Raw genomic sequence first — 26,676 nt, 5'->3', positions numbered from 1 at the left:
AGTTTTTATTTCCAATATAATTGATTCATTATAATTATAACAATTACAATGAATCATATACACAACGATGATGTATTATTGCAATTTTATTATCTATAGTAATACGAATAGTATAATAATCCATCATCTATTTTCTTATATTTTATTTCGCCTATTTCATGACTAATAGCCCATTAAAGCAAATGTATTCCAAGTTAACAGTCTTTTCCATGCAGCCTAACTAACTAATATTAGACATTGTCCGCCTGGTCGCTCCTGAGGTTTATTAATCCGCAGAGTTATCAGAGTGTGTAAATAAAGTTAGACCCTGTAAAGGCTGCGGAGGGATCTCTTAGCGGGCCGTTCTGATGAGAGCTTAGTGATAAATCAAATCTTTTAATGAATATCTGCGGAGACCAAAATGCGGGGAACAGAAAAAAAAAGTACGAAGAGGAGGGGAGCAAGGGGACAATGAAGGCCGGCTGTGTAATTAGATTAAGCGACGCGAGGGGAGGCAACTTTCTAATGGCTCTGAGGCGCCGCCATGAACGCAGCCAGACCCTTTCAGACCATTAACACGGAGCGAAAAGGAGGGAGGGAGGGACCCGGGAGGGGCCCATAACACATCTAATCTGACATGACACCCCTCCTCTATCAGCCTGCCTGTTAACCAGCACGCCCGGAGCGCTCCGGATCTCTAACTGCTAAAACTTGAGCCGTCACTGAGTTTCTGACAACATGTTATTAACATAAGTGCTCAATTATAGGCCTCATTTCTACTACTGAGCTACCGGGATCAGTGTTACTCCTCACTCCTGACAAACTCTGAAGCAAAAAAAAAAAAAAAAAAATCTGAGGCTAAGTGAATCATTTGAAGAGAGAGGGGTCAGGTCTTTGCAGAATGAGGCTAAAAAAAAGTGCATTTGAAGAATGAACCTCGGGAATGGAGGGGGAAAAAACCAAGTTAGGAATGAGAAGAAAGTGAATGTTTTAAAGGGAAAGAAAGTGTGAGTTTATTGGAGCTCCGTTTTCATTGAAAGAGACCCTGAGGGGAGTTTCAGCACCTCAGATTTATGAACTGCTGCATGTCCTCAAGCAGCCGCGTGGGACTTTTTTACAGGAAGCGAGAAGGGGCAAAAACGGGGATCCGTTTTGAAAAGCCTAAAAGAAATCTGGCTTGTGTTGGAAAACATCAGCATGTTTAAAAAATAAAATAAAAGCTCCTAAAAGTCCAGGAAATCTACAAAAAAAGTGGAAACTGGAGGCTCTCAGTAACATTTATAGCTCTTTATAAATCATCAATTACTTTATTACGCCTGCCGATTAAAAGCTTTATTTTGAAGATAAAGTCAAGATGAGAAAATAGCGCGCGAATATTTTCTTCCACGGCATCTCAGCATTTTGCAGGTAAAATAACTTAATTCAGTCAAAGTATATATATATATATATATATATATATATATATATATATATATATATATATATATATATATATATATATATATATATATATATATCTTCCACTCACCACAAGAGGGCACTAATGCACTAAAACATGTTAAACTCAGAAATCTTTAGAGCTGATTTTATCCGCTTTTCTATGGCGACATGGCGGATCATCCGGACGCGTTATTGCACTGGATTCATTTTTGTGTGTAAATATAAAAAAATAAAGGACATTGATTGTATTAACATGCATAATAAAAATCAATTGACGTTATTGGTTAATTTCTTCCTTCCACTATCCAAGTGACTGGTTTTACCTTGTATTCAGTTCACGCAACGTTGGTTTTCTGTTGCCTCGGTCTTTTACAGCTACACAATGGAATTCAATAAAACAAAGCAAAACACTGACAACTTGAACTGCTGCTCCTTTTATTTCAGCAGACTCAAAAAAACAAAAGGAACCTTGTAATTCAAGCCAGAGTCCAGCTTGTTGAGGCGTCGCCTCAGGGTCTCCTCTTTGCTTTCAGCAGTTCTGCTTCCGTCTTCAATACGTGACCTTCAGCTCTCACAGCAAAGGTTCACAGGTGTGACGGTCATCTCATCGAAGTCTGAGTCTCAGCAAGAGTCCAAGCAGTGGTTGTCAAATATCTTGGACACATCGGATCTTCATCCGAGGACATTACTGTCTGCCATGGTAAAGAGGAAGAGGAGTTAAACAGTAAAGGTTCTGATTTTCTGACCCATTGACATTCAAACTTACTTTGCAGGATAGCAGGACTACATTAGGGAAAGGTAAGCTCTTCTGTTTACCGCTCGGAGTAAGTATTAAATATGAATTCTGTCAATATCCAACACAGAAAGGAAGAACAAAGTATGGATACACTAACCAATGGATGAATGATGATGGACTGATGAATAAATTAAGAAATGATGAATGGAAACAATCTGTAGACAATTTGACTAGGAGTAAAATCTAAAAGTATATGTCCCCCCTCCCCATTCTTCATTTTCCTTTTCTAATTAAACCAGATCTAGAAAATGTATAGATCAAATTCCATATTTTTACAGACAGAGTCAAATTTTATACTTTCGACCTTTATCTTTCTAGCTTTCATATCAATGTGGTCTAAGATTGATGGCTGTCATCTCCATTCACAACACAAGGTGGCAGTAGATGCTGTGATTCTGGAGGACAGAAGTTGGATCGAGTTCAAACTGAAATCAGCAAACAAATAAAAAAACAAACAGATTAAATACATCTATTTGCACACATTCAGTTTAATAGTGAACTTTTTCACTCTTCTACATCTCCTTTTAGTGTTTCAAGAGTCACTGGCATCTTTAAACACTCAGCCTGTAATGGATACCAAGAGACAGGTTACCTGAGCATTAACAGTTAAGGAAAAACTGAAAGTGAAGGAAAAACTGTAAATCTGAAGAAACAGGCAAGAGGGCTGTAAGTATTTTTAAAACACACAAGAGGTAACACTTTCCTTTACACAGACTAAAATCTGTTGGTGGCCTGGTGCAGATCCATTCCTTTCAGCTGTTCTTGAAAATAGGAAAGGCAATAAAACATGGTATTCAGGCAAAGGGAAAAGAAAATGGATGCTCACCTAAACTTGCAAAGATCTACAGCCGGATAAGTAATTAAAACATTTAAAACAACTAAACAGTTACTAACTTAGGCTGAGGAAGCAAGATTATCATTGCATGCCAACCAATTATTTGTGAGGTAAGAAAAAAATATATATTTTTTGTCCATACTTCACACATGTAAACATGTCTCTAAATCCATTGTTTTGGTCAGGTGGTACTAACGTTATTCTTAATTTAGCCAGCAAATAATAGTGGCAGGTTTGCCTTAAATAAAGCATAAATATGTGGAAAAGCAGCTCAAGTTCACTATTAAGGAGGATCTGTGATGGCCTGCTTCTCTTCCAAAGGAACTGAAAACAACATTGATATCTTAAAATTTGACATACCAAGATATTTTTAAAAACAACAATAAGATATGACCAAATAAACACGGATATAAACTCTACCTTTTTTCAGTCGACAAATCAAAATCCTGAAGAAAATCAGCCAGTTGATCTGAACTGAAGAGGGCAAAAGAGAAAACACGACAATCTGAACACCGTCGAAGATCCCTCTGTCGGTTCGCTCCAATCCTGTAAAAAGTTACAGAAAACTCAATGTGGTCATAATAGCAAAAAAGAATATGCAACAATGTTGAAATAAGAGAACTCTGCTTTTTACAAATCTGTACAGATACCAATTTTTTTTTTTTTAAACTCAGAATGTAACAAAATCAACCTGATAACATGTAAAATTATCTCTGCTGTCAGCTGCTTCTCAATAGCTTGAGACATCGGTGATTAAAGAAGGACAGGCTCTTCTTCCACACAGTCTTTTATTTGTAAATAATAAAAATGAACTCTTGAATATAAAACATACACATCAGTAGAGCCACATCTGTTATACAAACAAGAACTGTTGCAGTGAATACTTTGTCTTTCATCAAGAATCGCGGTTTGGGAACCATGGGCTGTAAACAATCAGTATTCCTGAAGTAATACTGACAAAGGAAAGGGCAGTCGGCCACACCGCCAAGGATGAACGAAAACATCTGCAAAATATGTCTGCAAAACTAGATTTCTCATCGGTTCAGAAGTCCATTCCAGACCATAGTCAGGTTGATTTAAGATAATTGGGTCTGCTTCTTTTTATTATTATTTTTTTTTCCTGCAAACGGATCCGGAATAAAGGCCTATTATCGCCCCCTTGTGGCTCAGCACCGCTCAGCAGCTCAAGCACCAGAAGTAAATTCCTCTCAACAAGACCAGGGAATGTTTGTGTATCTGCGATTTTTGATTTGTTCGGATCCTCAGTTAAAGCCGCTTGTTCTGATTAGTATGTACAAGCTGTGTGTGTGTGTGTGTGTGTGTGTGTGTGTGTGTGTGGGCTGAGGAAGTGTGCAGTCAGATACACTCTTTTATATTCATATAGCTATATCTTTTATAATTTCTGTCAAACTCATAATGATACTTCATATACATTTAGCTGTTACACACACATTCTATATCTCTGCCTCTAGCCCCGACTGTCTGAAACTAGTTTAGATGCCTACAGGGGCTCAAGAATGCTCAGTACTACAGAACAGCACTGTTGTTCATCGGGTTTGAGGAAAAGAAAAAAGAAAAACTCAACAAAGACGGAGACTGTCTTGTGTTAATATTTCGACCCAGCTCGGTAGGCGTGGCCTGAGTGCAGCTGATCCCGCCCCCCCAAATCCTCGCCGCGCTTCTTATTGGTCCGCTCCTGTCGGGGACGGGGATGGCTTGGCTTTTCTCTGTATTCATATTCAGTACGAGCAAACTGTACAAGAACATGCAACATACAAGCTGGCCTAAAAGTATGTGGAACTAACACACATAATCTAGTCTTTTTTTTGTTTGTTTTATTTTATTTTTTTCGGCTTTTGTTTTTTGAGAATTGCTTCGGTTCAGTTTTAGTCTCGTCTTTCAACTTCACAAAAAAAGGTAGAGAACGAAAACGTTAAAAAAAACCCAAAACAAAACAAAAAAAACAGAACAAACGGAAATGAAAGAAACGCGCATGCAGCTTGGGGCCAGGCCGGGCCGGGCGGGGGGTTTGGGGCGGGGTGGCGTCCCCCGAGTCATGCTGCTCCCTCCAGCAGGGGGCAGAGTTGGTGGGTAAAGAGGGAGGAGAGTTTGTTGGATGGGTGAAGAAGGCGAGTTTGAGCTGGAGTGACCGTTTTGTTCGGCACCGCTCGCAAAACCAAACATACAAATATACAGAGGGAGTCTGCACCTAGTGGTACCAATCTGAACTGCAGGTGAAACCCAAACAGGAATGACGGCTGGAAATGAAAAGGTGATAAATTATTTGGCCGATGTTTTCTCTTATAGACAGAAAATTTTCTATGATTCTGCCTGAACGAATGAGTCAAGCTTTTCTTCTTGTGCTTCTTTTCATTTTTAACAACATGGATGCGAATGTGCTGCCTCTCCCAAACGATTACCACTCTGTGTCAAACTGCTGCCCCTAAGGTTAACATCTGCACAGTCAACAAGCAAACTCTGCAAACAGCTGCATGAAACTCCAACAGTTTGCTTCTCTTTTGACGGAAGATAAAGCCGTGCTCTGATTGGCTGCGGAGCACCACCTTGACAGGGAGCTCCTGCAAAGACCGCACTTGAAATCAGGGAGAAACAAAAGAAAAGATGAGGTTGGACAGAAAGCTCCACAGCTGCAGCTCAGAGAAGAAAACAAAGAAGGCAAAGATGCTGAAAACAAAAGATGGAAGAAGGAGGAGGAAGAGGGAAGGTGTAAGACATGATTGTCAGACTCCAGCTAAGCATTTGATTGGCTAGTTCTGTCTCTCCCTCTCTCATTTCTCTCTCTTGTTCCCTGGCTCTCCGTCTGGTTTCTCGTTGATTCCCCCGAGGGCGTCTCCTCGGTGGCGTACTCGGGCTGCTTCTGCGCCCTCTGCTCAGGTGTGGTCCAGCAGCTGTGGTCCATTCTCTGATCGTGTCAGGGCTGTTTTGGGGTGAGCGTTCGCCACTCGGTCACTAGGACCGAACGCCGGGCGGTGGTCCTGAGTCCAGCGACGTCTGAGACGCCAGCCGCGTGAGCGGAGCTAATGTAGGGTCCACCAGTGAGGACGGTGGAAACAGTTTGTACCAGCCAATCACCGTGCTTGAGAGGTCCAGCTCCTCCAGCAGGATCTGTGCTACACCCATGAAACATTTGTGGTCCAATCGTCCATAGTCGCCCCACACTATCACCTAAACAGAGAGGAGCAAAGTCAGAAAAAGCAGAACATGCACGCACACACACACACACACACACATGCCCCCAAACACACAGATTGAAAGAATCAGCCTCTTGTAGCCTCTTGTAGAGACCAGAATGTTGCTAGTAGCTGTGTTTCCATTACAAATATCCACAAAACATTGTCAAGATTCCACTAATGCTGAAAAAACACAATTTTCCAATTGCAGTGTTTCCATTTAATAAGGAACGCAATTAAAATCACACATAAATAAGTTTGTTCATGTGATAAGTCATTAAAAAACATGCAGTGCTATCATCCTCCTACCACTTCCTGTTGTCTTCCTCATCATTTCTACCAGTAAAGATTGTTGATCACATGACTTGTATGATGTGAAAAAGTATTTCTGTTGCAGTTTTGCCAAATACTGCCAGAAACAAATACCCTTATTCCAGGGCAACAACTTTTTACAGAAAAATTTGATTTTTTTTGTAAATGGTCGAGTTTCCATTAAGCAAATTTATTCTTTATTTATTCTATTTAAGATCAATGGAAACGCAGCTAGTTTAAAGCTAATAAATCATCAACTTATAAGAATATGTCACCACACAATAAAAATACAGTTTTTATTGAAACTTTACGAGAGAGTGCAACACCAGGTGTAAAAATGTTTGAGGCCTGTGAATCCTTTTGTAAAGCATTGGACTCTGCAGTAAAAGTGCAAAATGTATCACTGACATTAAATTATAAAAAATATATATATAATTTTTACAGTAAAGAATCAGTTAGATTGAAGAAAAATGAAGGCAGCGTTGGAGATTCTTGAAGTAAATCCACAACAACGTCCACGTCAACATGTTGAACACGTCGACCGTTACCTGAAGCACTTTGCCCTGAGGACTTTCTTCAAAGAGCAAGTGCTGCTGGTAGAGCGGCTCCAGGGTCTTGCGTGCAATCTTGGTTTTCTTTTTGGCTTTACATGTTCCGTTTTCCAGCAGGTAGACCTTGACATAAGGAGCTGGGCAGAATGAAACAAGAAAAAGGAAAAGGAAGTCAGGAGGGAGAAAAGATGAGCAGAGGTAAGCTGCATTAGACTGAATTTTAGAGTTATTGTTACCTGGGAGGGATTTGGAGCCCGGTTTAGAGGTAAGGCCTCGCGCCCTGATCACCTCGACCTCCAGCTGACCTTTCTTATCCATCAACCCGATCTGAACATCACCTGTTGAGGAGTGGCAGACACAAACGCTTCCAAAAACTGTTTATGAAGTCATGTCAGTAAGACTCTCTTGGTGACCCTCTTGCTGCAGTCAGACCCGTGACTCACCCATTGCAGGCGTTGCCAGCGTTTGGCGGCCAACCAGCTGACCAGGACCCAATCCGTCCAGGAAGTCGCTGAACTGGCTGTCGGCTCCCAATCGCATCCCTGAGAAGATCAAACTGAAACATGCAAACAGGATTTATCCACCAGGTCCGACTGTCGAGCACGGCATTTTAATGATTCAAATTCAAAGTTTAATACAAATTTATGGCAGATTTTTATACAGCAGTCAGGATTTAAACTTGGAACCTGAGAAGAAGCAAAGAAGAAAGGACACAAGGATAAAAAGGAGGTAGGACAACAGGAAAGAAGGGAATGAAACAAGGAAAGAAAAAAGGAAGAATGCCTAAAGGAAATGAGGATAGAGGGACGGTCAGAGAAGAGGGAAAAGACAAGAAAGGAAAAATACAAAAAAATCAGGACATAAGAACACATGGGAGGATCAAAGAGAACAACAACAATGGATGCAAGGAAAGATGGCATGAAGACAGAAGGACAGAAAAATAAAGGAGGGAGGGAGGGGTGAAAGAAGGAGGGAACTGACAAGAAAAAAACAAGTAAATAAAGACAAGTAAGGGAGAAACAAAAGAAAAGGAATGTAGGAAGAAAGGAAGTAAGTAAATAAGGAAAAAAGGAAGGAAAAGAAGGAAAGAAAAAATAAAGAAAGGAAGGAAGGAAATATGGAAGGCAATATGAGGAAAAGAGGAACAGAAGGAAGAAAGGATCAACAAAAGGAAAGATACAGAATCTAGAAAAGGGGAGGTGTTTAAAGTCCAGAACAAAATTATTTTCCTGATTAATAATTTCTTCTCCAGACTAATACTGAAGTCAAATTTATTTATTTTTTTCCAGGTTGTGTCAGAAAAGTCAGAAAAAGTTCAGAAATTTCTATCAGAATTTTCAAAAACTGAAATAAAATGTCAAACTTTTCCAGATTGTGAAAACGCTGTGAGGAGGAAGACAAGCACCTCACTTCACTAAACTATGTCCACAAACTGGCGTAGAAATGTAGAAAATATTGCTACTTTGTGTTTGTGTGTGTGGATGCGCGGGGACGTGCATGTGTGTGTGTGTGTGGGGTGTGTGAACGTACTTTCCCTCAGAACTGTAGCTGTTCATGCTGCCATCAGTGGACTCCCTGCTGGCCTGGCGGTTCATGGCTGATCCTCCTCGGGGAAACTCCACCGCCATCCCCGTCTCCACGCTCCTCTGGATGGTGCTGCTGCCCGCCTTGCTGACCTTCTTCCCCGTCGGCGCCTCTGTGGCAAATACAGAGACAAGCTATTAATCCAGGAGCGTCTTTACACCGAGACTCGCATCAGTTATCAGGCCTCTGGCCACATCTGGCCAACACCAAACCAAACCAAACCCGTTTCCACCCAGCAGAAGCCCAACAGAGGTTTAGGCATTAACGGCTCCAACAGAGTTTTTTTTTATGACTTTATTGCAGAAATGCATTTGAAAAAGCCTGATAACTTGAGGCTGAGCTTATCTTCACGCAGACCAGCCCATGCAAAAAGATTTCCCCTGGTGACCTCACCAACATCTCAACAAATATCAAAAAATTTAATTATTAACACAGAAAAGGTCTTTGAATCATTTCCTTCTTCCCTTTTGTTAATTTTATTGATGAGGTCACTGAATGGAGATTAAAAAAAAAAACCTAAAACAGGGGCCCAGTCATTCTAGATGAATGCTTAGCAGGAATAAATAAATAAAGGGGTGAAAAAAATAAAAACTGTTGGGGGAAAAAAAGTAAATTTTAAAAAGGTTGCTTTCAAGTCTCTCGGATTTAGTTGGTATTTCACACCAAAAAGATCAGATTGAGTTGATTCAGGTTTAACTCCTGTACAGAACCTTGCAAAGGTATTTACGCCCTGTGACCTTTGTCATTTCTTTCCATTAAAACCACAAATATTAATGTATGCTATTGGGTTTTTATGTGGTAGACAAAAACAAAGTAAAGAAAAATTATTGATCCATTCATTTTCTATACCTACTTATTTAAACTGGGTCAATGAGAGAGAGGTGGGATACACCCTGGACACAAGTTTTTAAAAAGAAAATCCTTGCAAAATTGAAAATTCCACTTTACATTTATATACTATTTGTGTTTTGTCTGCCACATAAAATCTCAAACTGAAGTGTAGTCATGACAAAAGATGAGAAAGATCAACGGGTGTGAATACTTTTAAAAAACACCGGAGAACAGAACGGAGATGCGAGAGGAGGGTGGGGTAAGGGAACGTGCCAGAGACAGAGACCAGGAAGTTCTTTCTAACTACATATCAGCTTCCGCAAGTGCTCAATGTTTCCATGACTATCTTTGTTTACACCAGGTTACTAACGCTAAGTCAATAGCTTATAACACCCACACTAAAAAAACACAAAACCTTAGTTATTTGGGTCTAGTTTCTAGTGCAAACATCTTAATAAACTTGAAATAAGACAAAACTAACTTAAAAGTAACTCTTTAACTAGAGGCTTGTTTTAGGTCAATATTTCCTTAATATTGATGAAGAAGTACTTGCTCTAATATGCAGATTACTTCACTCATAAGACATTTTGCCCTTGTATATTGTGCTAAAAAGTTACTTGTAAGTCAGTTTTGTCTTATTTCAAGTGTACTAAGATATTTGCACTAGAAACTACACCAAAGCTTGGTAAGATTTTGTGTTTTTGCAGTGCATTACCAGGAAGTCTCAGAAAAAATGCTTTTATTTCAATTTCTAAATGTCCATTGCATGCACCATGCTGCATGCAATGTAAAATTGCATGCAGCATGGTGAAATAAAAGCAATACAAATGAACTGAAATGCTGTATTTATGATGATCTTATAAACTCCAAGTTCCCATAAACATCATCCCATCTCAGCTACTACTTCTACTCAACTATTTCTAAACTTCCTATGGTTGGACTTCCTTCCTTTTGCTTTACCTTTCTGTCTGTCCGCCGCCTTACCCGCTGCTTCTGAAATAACACAAAACAACAACAAAAGCAATAAACAACAACACTTCCACAGTTTTTTGGGATTTTTTAATGCGTCCTCATGATTTGGTGACCATTCTCATCATCCTCTAATTGACAAAAAATAATGCTTTAAAGACAGGAGAATAACATTAAAGTTAGAATTTAATTTTTAAAACCTTAACCTGGAGCTGTGTCATTTTGTGAAGTCTGATTGGTTGCTTGGAAATCAATTATGTCCATTTGTGCAAAACTAGATTGCTTCTCTGGAGCTAGCAACAGTTTCAGGTCAAATTTTATTATTACTCATTATAGGCATTAATGTCATATAAATTTTTAGTGATTTATTGTAGAACTAGAGAATTGGTAGTGCAAGTTTCAATTTATTTTAGATTTAGATACAAATTATTACAGACTCAAATATACAGTGCATCTATCCTCCTTTTATGTTCCTTTAAAAGTTGTCCTTCAAACACATTCTTAACCTAATAGCTTCTACTTACTACAGTTGTTTGCATTGATCATCTTTGAATCTACATTTGTTTAAAAATGGCCTCAAAAAAACTTCCTTAGCTCGTACAAATCAACGATTGTCCTTAGATTTGTACCAAGTTCTTCAAATGTTCACATTGTCCTGCAGCTGCACTCAATCCTGATCCTTGGCAAGTCAAATTAAAACAAGGAGATGAAAACTGGAGAACCATCATTTCCATCTCCTGATTTGTTTTTCATCTCACCTGTCGGGCTGAGCTGTGAAGTACTCCGGCTCCGTCTCGACGGCAGGATGGCAACGACCCGTTGGCTCAGACTGGAGCGCCGTTTCTTGATCCCGCTGCCCAGACTCCCCAGGGCCGTGTCCGACTGGCTGCCGTCGGCGTGCTCCATGCCGTAGATCTCACCGCTCACACTGGTGCTCTTCAGCATGTGGCGGCCCGACGCACGAATAGCTCGACTGGTGGGCGACATTTCAGAAACAGTCAGGGTTCGTATACCTTTACCAACTAAATTCAACTCTGGAAATAAAAGCAATACAAATGAACTGAAAATGACAGTTTCAATTCACTATTATATAATATCATTTATTACTCTTATTGATAATATCTTGTGATGGTAATTTTACATTCTGCAGCAGGGAGAAAGTCAATAAAATCTTACAAAATGTTATGTTTCAAAATGTCCCTCTAACACACAACCTATACCATCTGACTGGTCTGAGAACAAAACATTAATTTAAAAAAAAAAATCCCGCAATTTTGATAATATTGTTTAACATGAAACATAAGCCAACATTTATTTCAGTTACACAAATCAATAAGCTATTGAGCCACAAGGAATAATAAATATTCATTACAATAAAACAATCAAAACAAATTGTGTTAAGGTAAAGTACCTTCCTTCTCAAATTAAAAGTTTAAACAAATATACAAAGAATGTTACAAAAAACACTCTAGAAAATGTTGTCTCTAAGTTTTCTGACTTTTAGCAAATAGAAATAATTGTGGTAATTGCATCAGACCTAAAACAAAAAAAGTTTAGTGTGAATTAACCTCAGACAGCGAGAAAAAGAAGTCTTTTCATTGAATGTATGAAAATATTTGGCGTAAACTGTAAATAAAACTTTTCAAATGTAGGTTTTTAATCAAATATTACATTGTACTTTATTACAAACTGTACAGTTTGAGTAGGAAGCTCTCATAAGGACTGTACACAGAAATCAATCACTTTATAAACAGTGAAAACACCTGATTGAAATTAAAGGAATAAAGTCAAGTCAAACTTTATTTATATAAACAGCCTCAGCTGACCAGAATGCTTCACAACAAACACAAAAAAATGATCAAATACAAAATAAAATTAAAAATACCAAAAACTAATAACATGAATAAAAACCAAAACAATACTTAATTTCAGCTGCAGCAATTTTCTTCCCCCTCTACATTTTCTCTTTAATTGGTGTTGAATAGATGAGAATAGATGTGTTTTCAGTCTGGACTTAAACTGACTGAGAAAGCTTAAATAGGAGACTGTTCCTCAGTCTGGGTGGATTTCAAGCACCTGTTCAAACCCTGGTTAGAGCTTTATTGATGGCCAAGTATGTCGGTGTGTGTATGCGTACCTGAAACGTCCCCGGGGTCTTTCTGACTGGATGGACATGTAGCTGGTGCTACTGATGCGAGAGGCACTGCTGGTTCGAGAGATGGCTGACACGTCACTGACATCACTGTCTGAGGACTTATGGGATACATTTTCACTGCTCCTCCTCTGGTCCTTGTAGAGCTGAAGGATGAACGCGTTAGAGGAGACAAATAAATATTCCAAACTTCAGATTCAAGGGGAAAAGTGATGTTAAATTGTGGCAATTCTGATCTGACAAGCTGACTGACGTAAAGGCATGATTTAGTTTTTAAAAAATGCTCTTTTAGCTTGATCCAAGAACTTAAATTAAGATAGAAACCCTTTCTCTAAACTCCGTAGAGATCAACTATGCTGTTGTAAAAGCTAAACCTTTAATCAGATGACAATATTAGATATTTTTTAATGGCAGGGGTGTTCAAAGTGTGATCCTGGGGCCATTTGCAAAATGATTTTGAGAAGCAATGAACTCCAATTCAAGAAGGGAATTAATTTGTTTCTTTCAACTCAGGTGTTTACTGCACATAAACGTAAAAAATATTCATAAGGTGCAGTTTTCACTGGTCTTTCAAAAAAAAAGGAATTTCCAAACTAAAAAAAATTTATCTTTTATGAACCGTAATTTGTTTTTTATACATCAAATTTTCTTTGGCAGTAAACAAGATTATATTTCTTAAACTTGGCTTAAAAAGCAAGCAATAGCTAATAGTTGTTTGTGACAAAAGGTTTGGACACAACAAATTTAAGGCAAAATATAAGGCTGATTATCAACATAAACTAACATAATTTAAAGTAGCCATCAGGCCTGCCACATTCAGAGGTACCTCTGCATGAACATTTAACCTATAGCCAATTTTCACTTTGAAAATAGCAGCCATTTTTAAGACAGCAGCCATGAAAGTGATTTATTATATACACATAGAATACATCTATGGAGATGCTACTTCCATTTACACCTGCGCTATTTTACACTGAGCCTCAGGCCAAACAGAATTCCGGCAGCAGTGGCACCCCATAGAATATACAGGGAATGACAGAAGTCACATCTCTGTATCTCAATTTGCAATTAAAATGAATGAGTCTACCGACAGTGGCTTGGATTGTTATTCAAAATGTAAGAAAATCTAAGCTGGGCTGCAAACAGAAGCATTTAAACTTTTTTCCCATTTTACACAAATCAGCACATCCCCATCGACTCCTTTGCCATATAGCTACCGTTTAGGATCTCAGGATGCTAGTTGTGTGGAATACGAGAATATCTTAACACCTACAGTGAAGCGCAACAAAATAGAAACTACTGACCTCTCGTTTGTTCTTGAGGGCTCGGTCCAGGTCCTGTTGGCTGGAGGTGGTGGCAGCTGAAACCCGGTTAGAATGAACCCTCATCTGGAGCTGACGAACACGCTCCTCTGCTACCAGGGCTGCATGGGCAGAAAACACAAACAAATTATTAACTTCTATTGAACTATACACTTCAAAGTTATCGTTTTCTTACACTTCTTAACTTTTTAAAAAAATATATAAAATTATGATAAAACTTACATCTTAGGAAGAAATATAATGTTTAAATGCAAGAATTGAGATAAAACTAAATATGAGTGAAATCTGTGTTTCTGCAGTACTCAGTGCCTTTTTTGTCTTCTGTATACACATTTACTGTAGTCACCCTGTTCAAATGTCACAGCAGTTCAGTACTTCAAGCAAACAAAAAGAAGGCTTGTCAGAACTGAACAAATACCATTTACCTCAGAGTTAATGTTACACATTTAGAGTAACAAGCATTTTGGATTGCTTGCTTTGATATTGAAAAATTACGCATTACAGTTCACAATCATAGACGTTTTGAAATGTTCAGCTGCTCTGTACTGTTTAGATCTATGTGGACTAGTATTTTTTCTGAACCTGTCTTGCTTTAATGTTATTCAATGAAATGTCTTTAAAATGCTACCATTAAAGATATGAGTCATCTAAAGAAAAATAGAGCACAAATGCACAGCAAAGAAGCTGCAAGATTTATCTTGTTTAAAACTCTTAGCATTTTTTATGGGGCGGTGACGTTGACACTGCAAGAGTGTTGATAATCCTTGAACTTTTCCAAACTTTTCCACCTTTTTGGAAAGTATTAAAGGCATAGCATTCCAAATGAGTGAATATCTGCAAAAATAAGTAAATAAATAAACTTTTTTGATCATCATATTCTCATCAAAAATAAACCTGGAGTGTTGTTTTAATTCTTTTATACATGTTTGGTGAACTTAAAAGTTTATCACAGGCCATGTTAGGGGTGCAGCAAACATGTGGAAGTAGGTGCTTGGATCAGATGAGACCAAAATGAAGCTTTTTACCGGACAGAAAACTAAATCTGAGCAAACCACACCAATGGTTTTCTTTGGTCAAACTAAGAGATATTGCAGCGCGTCTTTTCTAGTACCTTGATCTACAGAGCTGCTCTGGGGTGGAAGCTGTGGCAGCTGCCTCACTCTCCGTGCCGCCGAGGCCGCCGCCGCCGAGGAAAGAGATGCACCACCGTGCAAATGGCCCCTAACATAAAGCCACACGAGAGTCACAGCAGACAGGGAGACAAAGGAAGAGTAGAAGAATGAATGATAAAAAGGAGGGAAAGTTGTGGAAAAGTTATACAGAATAATTCAATCAGCAGAAAACTAGATAAAAATCCCAACAAAGCAACTGCAGGTAATAGACAAAAAAAAGAAAAACAAGAAAAACACACTTTTATCAACACCATCATGTTCACAATGGAAAAGGTGAAGCTTGTTCACGAGTTGGGGGGGAGAAACAACACCAAAACATTTACAAAACCAGACACACAAACAAAAATGTCCACAAGAAGACAGAAAAACAACAGCAGCAACATCCAGCCCCTCGTTGGGAAATTTCAGACCAGTTCTCTTTCAGATAACACCGTCTCCGCTCACAGCAGGCCAACCGGGCCTCAAGAACCTCGCAGCGTGACGGCGGCCAACACTGTGGCTCAAACTCTACGGTCAATCAGTAGTGCACAATCACACAAATGCCATACAAACCCTGCAATCTTTAAGCAGCAGCATGCAAAACAAGAATGGAACGGAGAAAAAGAAGAAGAAAAAATAATAATGCTTAAAAATGTTGAATGAGATCATATGTAAACTTTTGTAGTGAGGTTTAACAATAGTGTAATGTAATGTAAACAATAGTGAGTTTACATTAAAAAGCCTAAGTCTCCTAAAATTACACTTTGTACTCAATCCATAAGGTTTTATGGGAATGCTTTGAATGAGCAATAAAAAGTAAAGACATACGTTTTGTTGAAATGACAAAAATAGGTGAAAAGAAGATGAAATTTTAAACCAGGCTCTTACATGCTACATTTGACAACACCATAATTTTCTCAACTTAAATATTCTGACCGCATAGACAATCTTCGTGCATTTTTCATTTAAGCTCAGTCTTGTACTCCATGCTTTTTACAGAACGTTCGAAAACTTTGGCTGCTTTTTCACCAAATTTCCGTCTGGTGTCTGTTGCCAGAAAAACATTTGAACTTTCACCTGCAACTGATTCAGGCATGAAAAAATTAATCATTGTTGCTTTTCCACATAACACACAAAAGGATACAAATCTCAAATAGTTACAAAGAGTATTCTCGAACAGAAGGTAATGCCTTGTTGCTGAAATGTGTCATACAAATAAACTTCATAGACTGAATGCATGACACAAGAATTTTTTAGATTTCTATATAGTATAGCTTGTTGCATTTTACTTGAATTGCCCATAAATAAAGACAGCAGACATCTAGAGAAAAACTTAGACTGGGCCGACCTTCAGCTGTCTGACTCATGGCTTCATATTTGCCTCTAAAATACTCTTCTATGACGCTGTGCATTACAAATTAACATCTCTATTTAGGTCTCATCTACAAAGACCCGTATTGCAGAAGTTATCTGGTTCATTCTGATGCAACTTTTCAAACCTAAGTTGTGCTGCCATATTGTCTTTAAAGAAAAAGGTTTTCTCCATCAGTTCTTCCAAACAAGTCAAACATGTTCAGTGGATTTAATTTGAAGCTTTTACTTTTTTCTCGGCACTACACGGTCTAATCCTGACGTAAATATGCTGGGATGTCCACTTGGCAGCTTTCTTAGATGTTTTTCCACTTTTTTATCGATCCTTTGGGATCAACAAAGTATCTTTGAATTTGAAGAATCTTGGAAACAGCTTCTAAAACGCTACAAGCTCGTCCAGCAGAAGCAAGTCAGTAACTCAATGCAATCTGCTGGATTTCCTTAGAAAACTTTTTAACCAACTTCAATAATGAATTGAACTTCACTGTTTAACATCTAGGATCAAAGTTAAATGTATGTAATTGACTATATACAGTATATGTTGCATAATCAAGTTTAATTTCCTTTTTTTTGTAAAGTGGCTTGAAATTATATTAGCTGCAAATTGGCATTGAAGTGAATAAACTGAAATGATTTACTAGTTAAATAAACAGGTTTGACATCTGAATTTATACAGGTCACCACTTCCACTCAGAAAAGACAGAAACTGTCCCAGCAACCTTCACAAGTTGCTTGTTTCAAACTGGTGGTGCTGTTGGGGGGGTGAGCTCGTCCCGTCTCTAAGCATTTCTGACATGTGCTGAGTCCACAGTACATGTCTTACCTGCCGCTGTCAGACCGCTTCCTGCCAAGAGTCTGACATTCAGGGGCTTCCAGGGTCCGAGGCTGCCTGGGGAATGGCCGACAAGCAAAGGAAACAACACAAAAAAAGAATAAAAACATGAACGGATGGATGTGTGGATGAGAGAAAGATTTAAAGATCTGTCCAGCCTGAAGCAGAGACATGTTGTGATGGATTGTGTGTTGGAAGGAATAAAGTTGTCACATAATCATGTTTCATCTGAGTTTGTGTGTATACGTGCGTGCTCATCGGTGTGAGTACCTCTTCTTTGTACTGAGCTGAATTAAAGTCTCTTGAGAGGGAAGTAGCATCCATATTCTCCAATCATGGACATGAAGACGACAAGGATGATGTACGTGGCACCACACACAAAAACACAATCACACTTATGATATGAATTATGGATGTCACATAATCTCTGAGCACAAAGGCTTGGAAAAAAAGCTAAACAAAAAGAAACCAAAAAAATAAATAAATAAATAAAAAAACAGCGACATTCTCAAAGATTGAGAGGAGCCGACGAGAACACAGAAGCTGCAAATTCCCAGAACTGAAAAAGTGAACTGTGGGAAGCAAACGCAGCGGGAAAGCGCACACCACAATCAGCTCCAGCGACGCCAAGATAAAAGCGGCATAGAAAGTCGTGAAGCAAAGAGAGAAAGTCAAAAGAAAACTAAAAACGACAATAATCACAACCAAAGGTTTCTGCTGCTTCTACTCATCCAACTACAAACTGAAGAACAACACCGGCACATTAGTCTGCACAAACATCCCTTCACAAATTATGAGAAGCACTTTCTAACTAAAAGAAAGATTAGCACTCATCTGTGCCTGGGAAGGCACAATGAGTTCAGCATTATGTTGCAAGTTCATACAGACTGCGCTGAGTTCGGCTATCACCTCACAGTCTACAGGAGTTCAAAAGTATAAAGAGTAGCTTGCAAATGTATCTTGTATCTGTCTTCTTCATCAATGAAAGAAGATACAAATTAGATCTGGAGCTTACTTATCAATTTTTAGAATGCATTGTCAAGTTATTGTGGACTAAATGTTGTGGCATCATCTGTCAACAGAGTGACTGTTGGATGGTTCGGGAGCTGCCTGACAACACAACCCTCCAACTTTTGATGCCACCACTTTTGCCCACCGTTATCTAAATGTACCAGACCCTTGCCAATTCAATTGTGTAAAATATTATATCCAAATCAGCTCATTCATTCTAGGTGATTAACACTTTTTTCCATTTAAGATAATGAACTAATTTGGACAGAAAAAGCATTAGATTATTTTTCCAAAAGAATATTTACCCCAAAGACTGAATGCGCAGCTAATTAATTGCTGCTATATTGTACTTTATGTATGGGATACAAGATAAAGTCACTCGCTACACGTTTATCAGAAAAGACAAATTCAGAAAAACATCTGGAAAGGTTTACTACAAGCTATTCACAGAGACATCAGTTCTTAGCAAAGGATTGGAGCAAACATCATGTAGAGCTTGACATCTGCCTGAACCCACTAAGGCCAACTGAACCAAAGAGATCTACATCCACTTTTAGCAAAAACAAATTGCATTTAAAACATTTAAAAGAAAAAAAACTACACAAAGTTATAGTTCTGAGAAAAGGAAGGTAAAACCAATATTTTTACCCCTTTAATGAAATTAAACAGAAAACCTTTTTAATCGTTTGGGTCATTCTGGTATCAGATTTTTAAGGCACAAGTCAAGCTCCGAAAGGAAGGAGAGGAGCGTCCACAAGAGGCTACCTGTCATCTTCAGGGGAAGCATGTTGGATAAGAATCCTGGGACTCGCTGGACGTCTTCGAGGCAGGGAGTGGGAGAAAGATTTTCTACATATACACATACAAAATATGTCATACAACATCAGAGTGCAAAGCTATTATATCATCAATAAAACAAAAATCTTGATTTGTGACATGGCTGCCAACAGGTTTGAGACTCAATGCAACCAGCAGAACAAAGAGGACTAGTGTTCACAGGTTTTTTGGGGGGGTTCATCAGAAGGTTTTTAAATACTGCAGAAAAAACATTCAAGACACTTTAAAAACGAAGACATAAAATGAACGTTAAATGTTAGTGCTCCATGGGAAGCATGAAAACAGTGAAGGATAGTGAGCCACAAGTCTTTTAATGTTGTCTGAAATGTAAGCAATGTGTGACAAAGTGAGATAAAACCAATCCTATATTCTCGACAAAGCATGATAATGTTAGGAAAGGTTATGTTGACATTAGGAGGGAGTGAAGCTCAGGTAACACCATGTCAACCAACTCAGAACAAGACTGCATCGTTTCTATGCAGTTTTTAAAGCAGGTGAAGTGTCATGTAAGTGCAGCTGCTTGCTATTTCATATATATCAACGTAACTAACAGCTCAGAAAACAGTTATGTAGTTTAACAGTTTTGAAACCTAACCAAGCCAACCACTGAATTGTATTTCTAAAAGTTACAGCAGTGGGAAAAATAAAGAACAACCCATGAATCAAAAGCTTGTGCAAATACATTTGGCACCAATAGCTTGAAGTGGTCACATTCTTGATGTCTCTTTCTTCTTTGTGACTTTGCTTCAGTATGTTGAGATTAGTCTTATTCTCCACAAATCTCTTAAGGCCTTACCATAGCATGTCAATCAGGTGGAGCTCTGAACACTGATCAAGTAGTTGCCATTGCAACAACTTAATTATTTTGTGTTGTAGATATGCTGTTGTTTTTAGGGATCCTTGTACTGTTAATGACCGAAGTTTGGGCCAAACTTACACTACTGGACACATTTGACGCTGTAATACTCTGCTATACATAGCGGTCCAAATGACTGCAAAGTATTATTGTTGTACACCAAGCCTGTATTACCGTCCTTCCTCTACCATGCTTGAGAGTTGGTATGAGGTGTTCGTGATGATTCGAGGTAGATTCTTCCAAACATGCATTATGGGCAAGCATACAATGTTCAATGACATTGTTCCAGAAGTTCTGTGGATTATTCAGATACAAAATTGCAAACTTAAACATGCTCCATTTTTTTTAAATAGTCACACTTGTTTAATGTTCTACTCACTCTCCTGTCAACAACACCCAACTATGGCCTGTAGAGTGTGAGATTGAGCTCTTAGTCTTTTTGTGGCCATTACTGGAACAATAGTGGCTACGCTGGAATGAGTTCATCCTATAATCGGTTTCCAGTTCGGACTCTGACTACGTCTGCCTCGGTCACTGTGTCCTTGGGCAAGCCACTTCACCTGCTTTGCCTGTTGGTGGTGGCCAGAGGGTCCGGTGACTTGGTACATGGCAGCTTTGCCTCTGTCAGACTGCCCCAACGGAGCTGTGGCTATCATAAAGCTTACCACCATTAGCGTGTGAATGTGTGGATGAATGGATGGATGGATGAGAATATAGTGCTGAACGTTTGGGGTTCCCTGGACTAGATGCAGCGCTGTATTAGCATTATTCTGAGCATTAAACCATCCACACTTGAAGAGAATTTGCTCGAGTATTTGTTCCTGAGAATCCTGGCAATGGTCTTAAATGTTTCCCCCTCCTGTATAATCCTCTTGATGTGATAAGATCATATTATCACATCAAGATTGATGTGCAGCAACAGTTGAATGTCTCATCATCTTGGCATTGTGGTAACACACCTGTATGCTCCAGACCACCCTATTTTTACAGAGTAGTCACACATGCTGATAAAACATTATTCAAGTTAATTTGAATGGCAGATCAGATTTTTTTTTTCACTCAAACTATATGGAAGCAACAAGGATATCCAAAGTTTTCCCATTGCTGTACTCTCTACAACTTAATATGCAACGTCAAGAATTGAGTCAATGTGCAAGAACTGCAAGAGAAATACAGAGGTGCCGAAAGAGTTAGGTAAGTGATAAAGGGGAAAATCTACAAATAATGTGTGGGATTTACAGCGAGGAGGGGACTACAGAAAGCAGGAGAAACTAAAGGGTACTACAAGGATGGGGTGGGAGCAGAGGCTGGTACCTTTCAGTCTCTGGTGAGGGGGCATGATTGTCTGGAGTGAGACAGTTGGTGCTAGCACTCTTAACCCTGTCCAGAGATGGCTGGAGATCACTAGATGCACCACAGCAAAACATGCCATCCAATGGAAGAAGAGAAGGAGGAAGGAAGAGGACACGAAAGGACAGGACAGAAACAAACAGAAAGAGAAACAATGGACAAACAGAAAAAGGTTTTTCAAAGAAAGTTTGGTTACATTCCAAAATGTTAAAGCTAAAGCATGACTGGAAGGAATAAGGATGGGAGCGTGCCTAAATTCTGATGAAGTAAAGCTGGGAAAAATGTCACTTGTCGTGATAATTATTACATTTGTGTCTTACCAAATTTTTAACGAAGCTCAAGATGGAGCACCATATTGCTCAGACCACCTTTGTTTTTATTGCAGCTCAGCTTTTGTCATGCATGAAGCGAAAAACTAGTAGCAAAACATGCAAACTATTCTACTGTACCAACGTGGCTGTGGAAATACTCACACCAAAGTTTAGACACAGCCTTCTGGCTCCTCCTACTCTGGGTAGGAAGGAGTTGCCCATTTTACAAAGATGCACAAATGCAATGAGGTGCAAGGATATGAGGCAGTTTCAGTGAAATCATCAGATAAACACCAAGTGTACAAATTAAGTTTAACTGGAACAGCTAGTCAGAATGGTCTTACAAGAAAAAACATTCTGTTAAGAGAACTTCTAAGTTTGGGTTTAAATTACACAAGTAAAGCCAATTCACCAGATTTCACTGTTGACCATTTGTGATTTTTACAGTTACTTTATAAATCTCTATTCAACTCAGTATGCCACATAAAGTTTGGGACAAGCCCAGATTTTCTATGATCCTGATATTTACATATTCTAAATGTCCAAGCTAGCCCAGTAATCTATATTTTATAGAAAATGCATTCAAAAGGGAAAACCTAAGAATCCCAACTCAACAGCTTGTAAAAACAATAACAATAAATAACTGTTCTCTACATTGTTTTACCAGTTTCTGATACTGTTGTGGTGGATTTTTTGCTTTATAGCTAAATGAGATTTGTGGAATATCTAAAGTTAACTTGGTAAGATGCCTCCTAGACACATGGGAAATCGGAAATTATCATTATTTATTGGTCTTGTTTATTTAAAGTACAAAGACCAGCACCGGATCGACCTACCTGCGAGTCTGTTTGAAGATACCATTGAACAAAAGCGTCACCTCAAATTAATAAATTACTGAGTAACAGATTTTCTAATGTGAGCATGCATGCAACAGATTAAAATATGCAATGGAGGAAAGAGTGTAAAAGGTGAGACAGTTGACAGGTGAAACATCCATTAAAAAAGTGTTTTGTATTGCATATTTTGACACAACTGATGCAGAGAAAAATGTTTTACAGCAAGGAAAGTTAAGTACTCTACAAGTAAAAGTCTTTTTTGAATATTTTTGTTGGGCCTGCCTATTGATAGAAAAGTTCACACCAGATGTCTGTAGAAACGCAAGTAGCACATATATAGATAGAACTAAAAAACAACGAGCCCATTGAGTAAGTTATGTTTGTTTATTTTCTTTCTCTAATACCAGTTTCCTTGACTTTGTCTTTAGGTTTCTAAATACTGGCACATTTAAGCTATTTTTCTCAACTTTCAAGCCCGTCTAGTTTCATTTTATAACACGAACAGTATTTATTTTTATCTCTTTGTATTGAGAAAAATAACTAAGTTCCCACAGATATCTGGAGTGAATATCAGGTGAAATCAGTGGAAAAAAAAAGTTTACGTGCACAAGACTTATTTTCCCCAAAGCAAGGTTGATATCTCAGAAATAAGGCATTTCTGTACATGCTGTAAAATACCCAGCATGTCTCTAAAGATGAAGAAAAATCACTGGCAAAGTCGGAGTAAGCAAATCAAAAGCAGCATACATGTCTGAACCTGTCAGACACGCATCTCCATCAAACACATCTGTGTATGCGTAAAGTCTTTAAGCTTCCTCATATATCTTCAGAAAAAAACACAGATGAGTTCTCAAGAAATAAACTTACCTTTCTGTCTTTTTGCTCAAAAACTAATATAAGATCACTGCACAGTATCTATCAGCAACAATGTTTTTGTTGATTAAACAGGGAATTGAATGCAAGACAAGATGTCTAATCTGGCCAGTAATCACCCAATGCTTCACCCTCAATGTGGTCTTGTAACAATACAATCAAAAAGCTTTGGTGCCCCCTTGTGGACTTGAAGCAGAAGAACAGCTAAACATCCCGGGGATTCCCTCTAATAATTATGGGTCTGGCTGTGCGTTTTTTTTAAAGAAGCCATTAGTATGTTTTCATAGATCCGATTTAAATTGGGCATTTAATCAGACATATACATTGATATATATATAACTGTCAAACCAATTCTAAGCAAGCATTATTTATCTGTCTGTGTGTCAAAATGTTATTGCTAGGAAAATATGTGCATATGGGCATTTTTTGCAAACCTATCAAACACAATCTTTTGTTAAATTTAACGCAGCATTACAACTTTAAAGTTTTTTAAAGAGACAAAACACAAAGCACATGAGAATGCAGCTCATCTGGAACCCATATGCCAACAACAGGTCAGGACTGGCCAGTTTACCTCGTGTGCAGGCACTCAGCACTTTTGCCTCGTATTGACTGGTGGATCAAGATGACCTCACTGTGGTTACCATGGGGATGGATGATACATGAGGAAATTAACAACAGTCAACAAACCAGAAAAGCAGAGGAAGAAAAGGATGTGAACAGGACAGTGAAACTGTGTTCAAACACATTCACAAATGGCACAAATCTTCATTAGCGACAGCGGGTTTTTATGTCTTTAGATAAATCGCAAAACCTTGCAATCACTTTACAGCTGCAGCACCAAAACACTCAGGAAATAAAGACAGCAGGCAAAAAAACAGGGCCACTTTTTTAAACAAAACCACATTCACACCTACACACCTGCAGCAGGCTCACAATCATCAGCCAAAAAATAAAACTTATTTGAAAAAACAAATAACCGAGCGCCCCAGTGGCTTCATTTAGTCTAACTATAGTGCCTTGGAAGGATTTTGCCCCATTTTAACCACAAATTTCTATGTATTTTTATGGAACTGTATACAATGGATCGTCAAGTATTTAGTAATTGTGGATTCATGGTTTTCCTTTTTTTTCCTTTTATTTTTTGCAAATAGTTATCTGAAAAGTCTGCCGTGGATTTGTATTCAGTCCCTTTTCCTCTTTTAAGATTAGCAATACAGCAATAACAACACACCATCTCCACGGTAAAATATGGCAGTGGCAGCATCATACTTTGGGAATGCTTTTCCTCAGCAGGTACAGGGAAGCTAGTCAGAGTTGATGGAGCTAAATAAACAGTAATCCTGAAAGAAAATTGGTCAGAACTTGCAAAAGACTTGAGAGGTTCACGTTTTGACTTTAAAGTCATTTCTCTGGGGGGTTGAATACAAATGCATATGAAAGTTTTCAGATTTTTGTTTGTGAAAAATACGGATCTTTTTGTCTTTTTCTAAACACATAAGCATTACTTTGTGTGCTTATTGTAATAAAATCCTGATTAGTTTGTGGATGCAACGTGGCAAAATGTGAGACATAAAGGAGCATGAATACTTTATGTCGGGGTCAGAGTGTTCACACATTTACACGAACCTGTCGTCCAGGTACTCTTCCCCCTGACGGCGGCCTCTGGAGTTGTCGCCGTAGCGGTTTGGAGAACGGGAGCGGCGAGAGTGAGGAAGCTCGTCGTCCAAACTCCTGAAAGACAGACGGACCTCGGTCAGGCTGATGGTCAGCCTGGGCTGCAGCAGCCGCTCTGCAAGCCTCATTTGGCTCAGCCTGTAAAAGCAGAGCTGGCAGCACTGCATGTTCTGCATCACGCTGTCATTTCATTAGCAGATGGACTCCACTTCCTGGCTTCCGACAAAATCCCATCTCTTCTTCATTAATTGTGGCTTTGTCGTATTAAAAGTGACCATTGACCATAGGGCAAGGTGTGAGATGCTAGTGAGAACATGAAAATGCAAAGCCTTGTCCGGGGTTCTGACCTCTGGGTGGGCACGTTGGGGGCTCGGGAGCGGATGGTGCGCCCCTGCTCCTCGCGGTGCGGGGACACGGAGCGGGAGCGGATGTGATGGGAAGGCGTTCGCTGCTGATTAGGAACCTCCAGGGTAGACGAGGGCTCCCGTTGTCTCTCTCTACCACGCCCGTCTGCTGCTGGGCACAACAGGATTAGGCACATGTGTCCAATCAGAGGTAAATCTGAAAAGTTTTCATATCATATATCATATATATTTTAAATAGGTAAAAAGTCTTTAAATTAAATGCAGTCGCAGACAATTAAAGTGATCTGATCAGTATCCTTAAGGATTTTGAAGAAAGTAATGATTTATCCTATGTTAAAATGAAAGTTTTCATAGAAAAGTCGTGGAAAACCCCTGAAAAACTGAAAAATGTTTGTGTGATTTAAAAAAAAAAAAACAAGACCATGATAAATCACTTCAAAAACTTTCCAACTTTAATGTCACACAAATTTAACTGAAAAATAAAGAAATCCGTCTGAAGGTCAAAATCTTTTTAAAAAAAGCAGTAAGTTGGGTGTGCACACCCTTAAACTAATACTTTGTTTAATCTGCTATAATTGACTTTTATCAGTCAGTCTTTCGTAGGAATCCATCTGCATGCCACATACTGACTTGGTTTTCCACTTATTTGTGATATTATTGCTTTCCAAAATTTTACTTTGCAGCCAAGACAACCCTAAATGTAAACAAATAAAAAATAAAAACCAAAAGCTCTGGGGGGAAGTGCATATAACCACAAAAAGGGTCCCCACCCACCTTTAGAGACTACTGCTGTATGCTCATCAAACTCAGGCTCTGTTACACGCTGAGAACCTAAACAGTCATAAATACACACACATGCACACAGAGATATGTAAATGCGCTACAGACATACAGATGCACGTTTTCCTGGTAGAAAGAAAGTATTAAGGAAGGCTGATAAAAACAGACAATAACACAGAGACATTTACACTTTGCTTAACAACATTAATTAACATGCACATTCACACACACACACTCAGGTGGGAAATATGAGCGTTATTTGTACATGTGAAGAGTTTGGCAGGCTCAGACTTACGCTGCAGCTTCTTGCCAGGTGCGTCTGTGTGTCGTCGGGGCAGGAAGGGGGACGGCCGGGGCAGTGGGATCGATGAGACGTCGTGGGTTTGGAGGGGATACCAGTGAGGCTTGTCGTCAAGTAAGGCCGTCTCCAGCTCAATCAAGATCTGCTCAGGTTGTCATGGAAA

General features: G+C 38.9%; 1 protein-coding gene across 22 annotated transcripts in view; it reads right to left on the bottom strand.

Annotated features, from left to right (window-relative positions):
- Positions 1 to 1,608: 1,608 nt before the first annotated feature.
- The window catches only part of LOC102236806 (regulating synaptic membrane exocytosis protein 1), an 82,266-nt gene continuing 57,198 nt past the window's right edge, over positions 1,609 to 26,676 (bottom strand). For 4 of the 22 annotated variants that reach the window (XM_023327934.1, XM_023327936.1, XM_023327938.1 and 1 more), the window contains 19 exons: positions 26,508 to 26,655; positions 26,207 to 26,263; positions 25,415 to 25,583; positions 25,020 to 25,124; positions 23,965 to 24,024; positions 21,335 to 21,424; positions 19,093 to 19,176; positions 17,587 to 17,643; positions 17,308 to 17,373; positions 15,074 to 15,183; positions 13,945 to 14,063; positions 12,626 to 12,786; positions 11,247 to 11,461; positions 10,480 to 10,512; positions 8,635 to 8,800; positions 7,548 to 7,660; positions 7,341 to 7,442; positions 7,102 to 7,241; positions 1,611 to 6,236 (listed from right to left, as the gene is read on the bottom strand). In XM_023327934.1, the coding sequence (XP_023183702.1) occupies positions 6,021 to 6,236; positions 7,102 to 7,241; positions 7,341 to 7,442; positions 7,548 to 7,660; positions 8,635 to 8,800; positions 10,480 to 10,512; positions 11,247 to 11,461; positions 12,626 to 12,786; positions 13,945 to 14,063; positions 15,074 to 15,183; positions 17,308 to 17,373; positions 17,587 to 17,643; positions 19,093 to 19,176; positions 21,335 to 21,424; positions 23,965 to 24,024; positions 25,020 to 25,124; positions 25,415 to 25,583; positions 26,207 to 26,263; positions 26,508 to 26,655 (2,211 nt within the window). In that variant the 3' untranslated portion in view covers positions 1,611 to 6,020. Of the gene's footprint in view, positions 6,237 to 7,101; positions 7,242 to 7,340; positions 7,443 to 7,547; positions 7,661 to 8,634; positions 8,801 to 10,479; positions 10,513 to 11,246; positions 11,462 to 12,625; positions 12,787 to 13,944; positions 14,064 to 15,073; positions 15,184 to 17,307; positions 17,374 to 17,586; positions 17,644 to 19,092; positions 19,177 to 21,334; positions 21,425 to 23,964; positions 24,025 to 25,019; positions 25,125 to 25,414; positions 25,584 to 26,206; positions 26,264 to 26,507; positions 26,656 to 26,676 lie in introns of all 22 variants that reach the window. The other 18 variants (XM_023327937.1, XM_023327944.1, XR_002752226.1 and 15 more) reach the window with 17 other exon arrangements.

Source organism: Xiphophorus maculatus, chromosome 22, assembly GCF_002775205.1.
Source record: "Xiphophorus maculatus strain JP 163 A chromosome 22, X_maculatus-5.0-male, whole genome shotgun sequence".
Taxonomy (NCBI): domain Eukaryota; kingdom Metazoa; phylum Chordata; class Actinopteri; order Cyprinodontiformes; family Poeciliidae; genus Xiphophorus; species Xiphophorus maculatus.
Note: the sequence above shows the minus strand (reverse complement) of the source record. Positions and strands in the feature narration are given on the sequence as shown.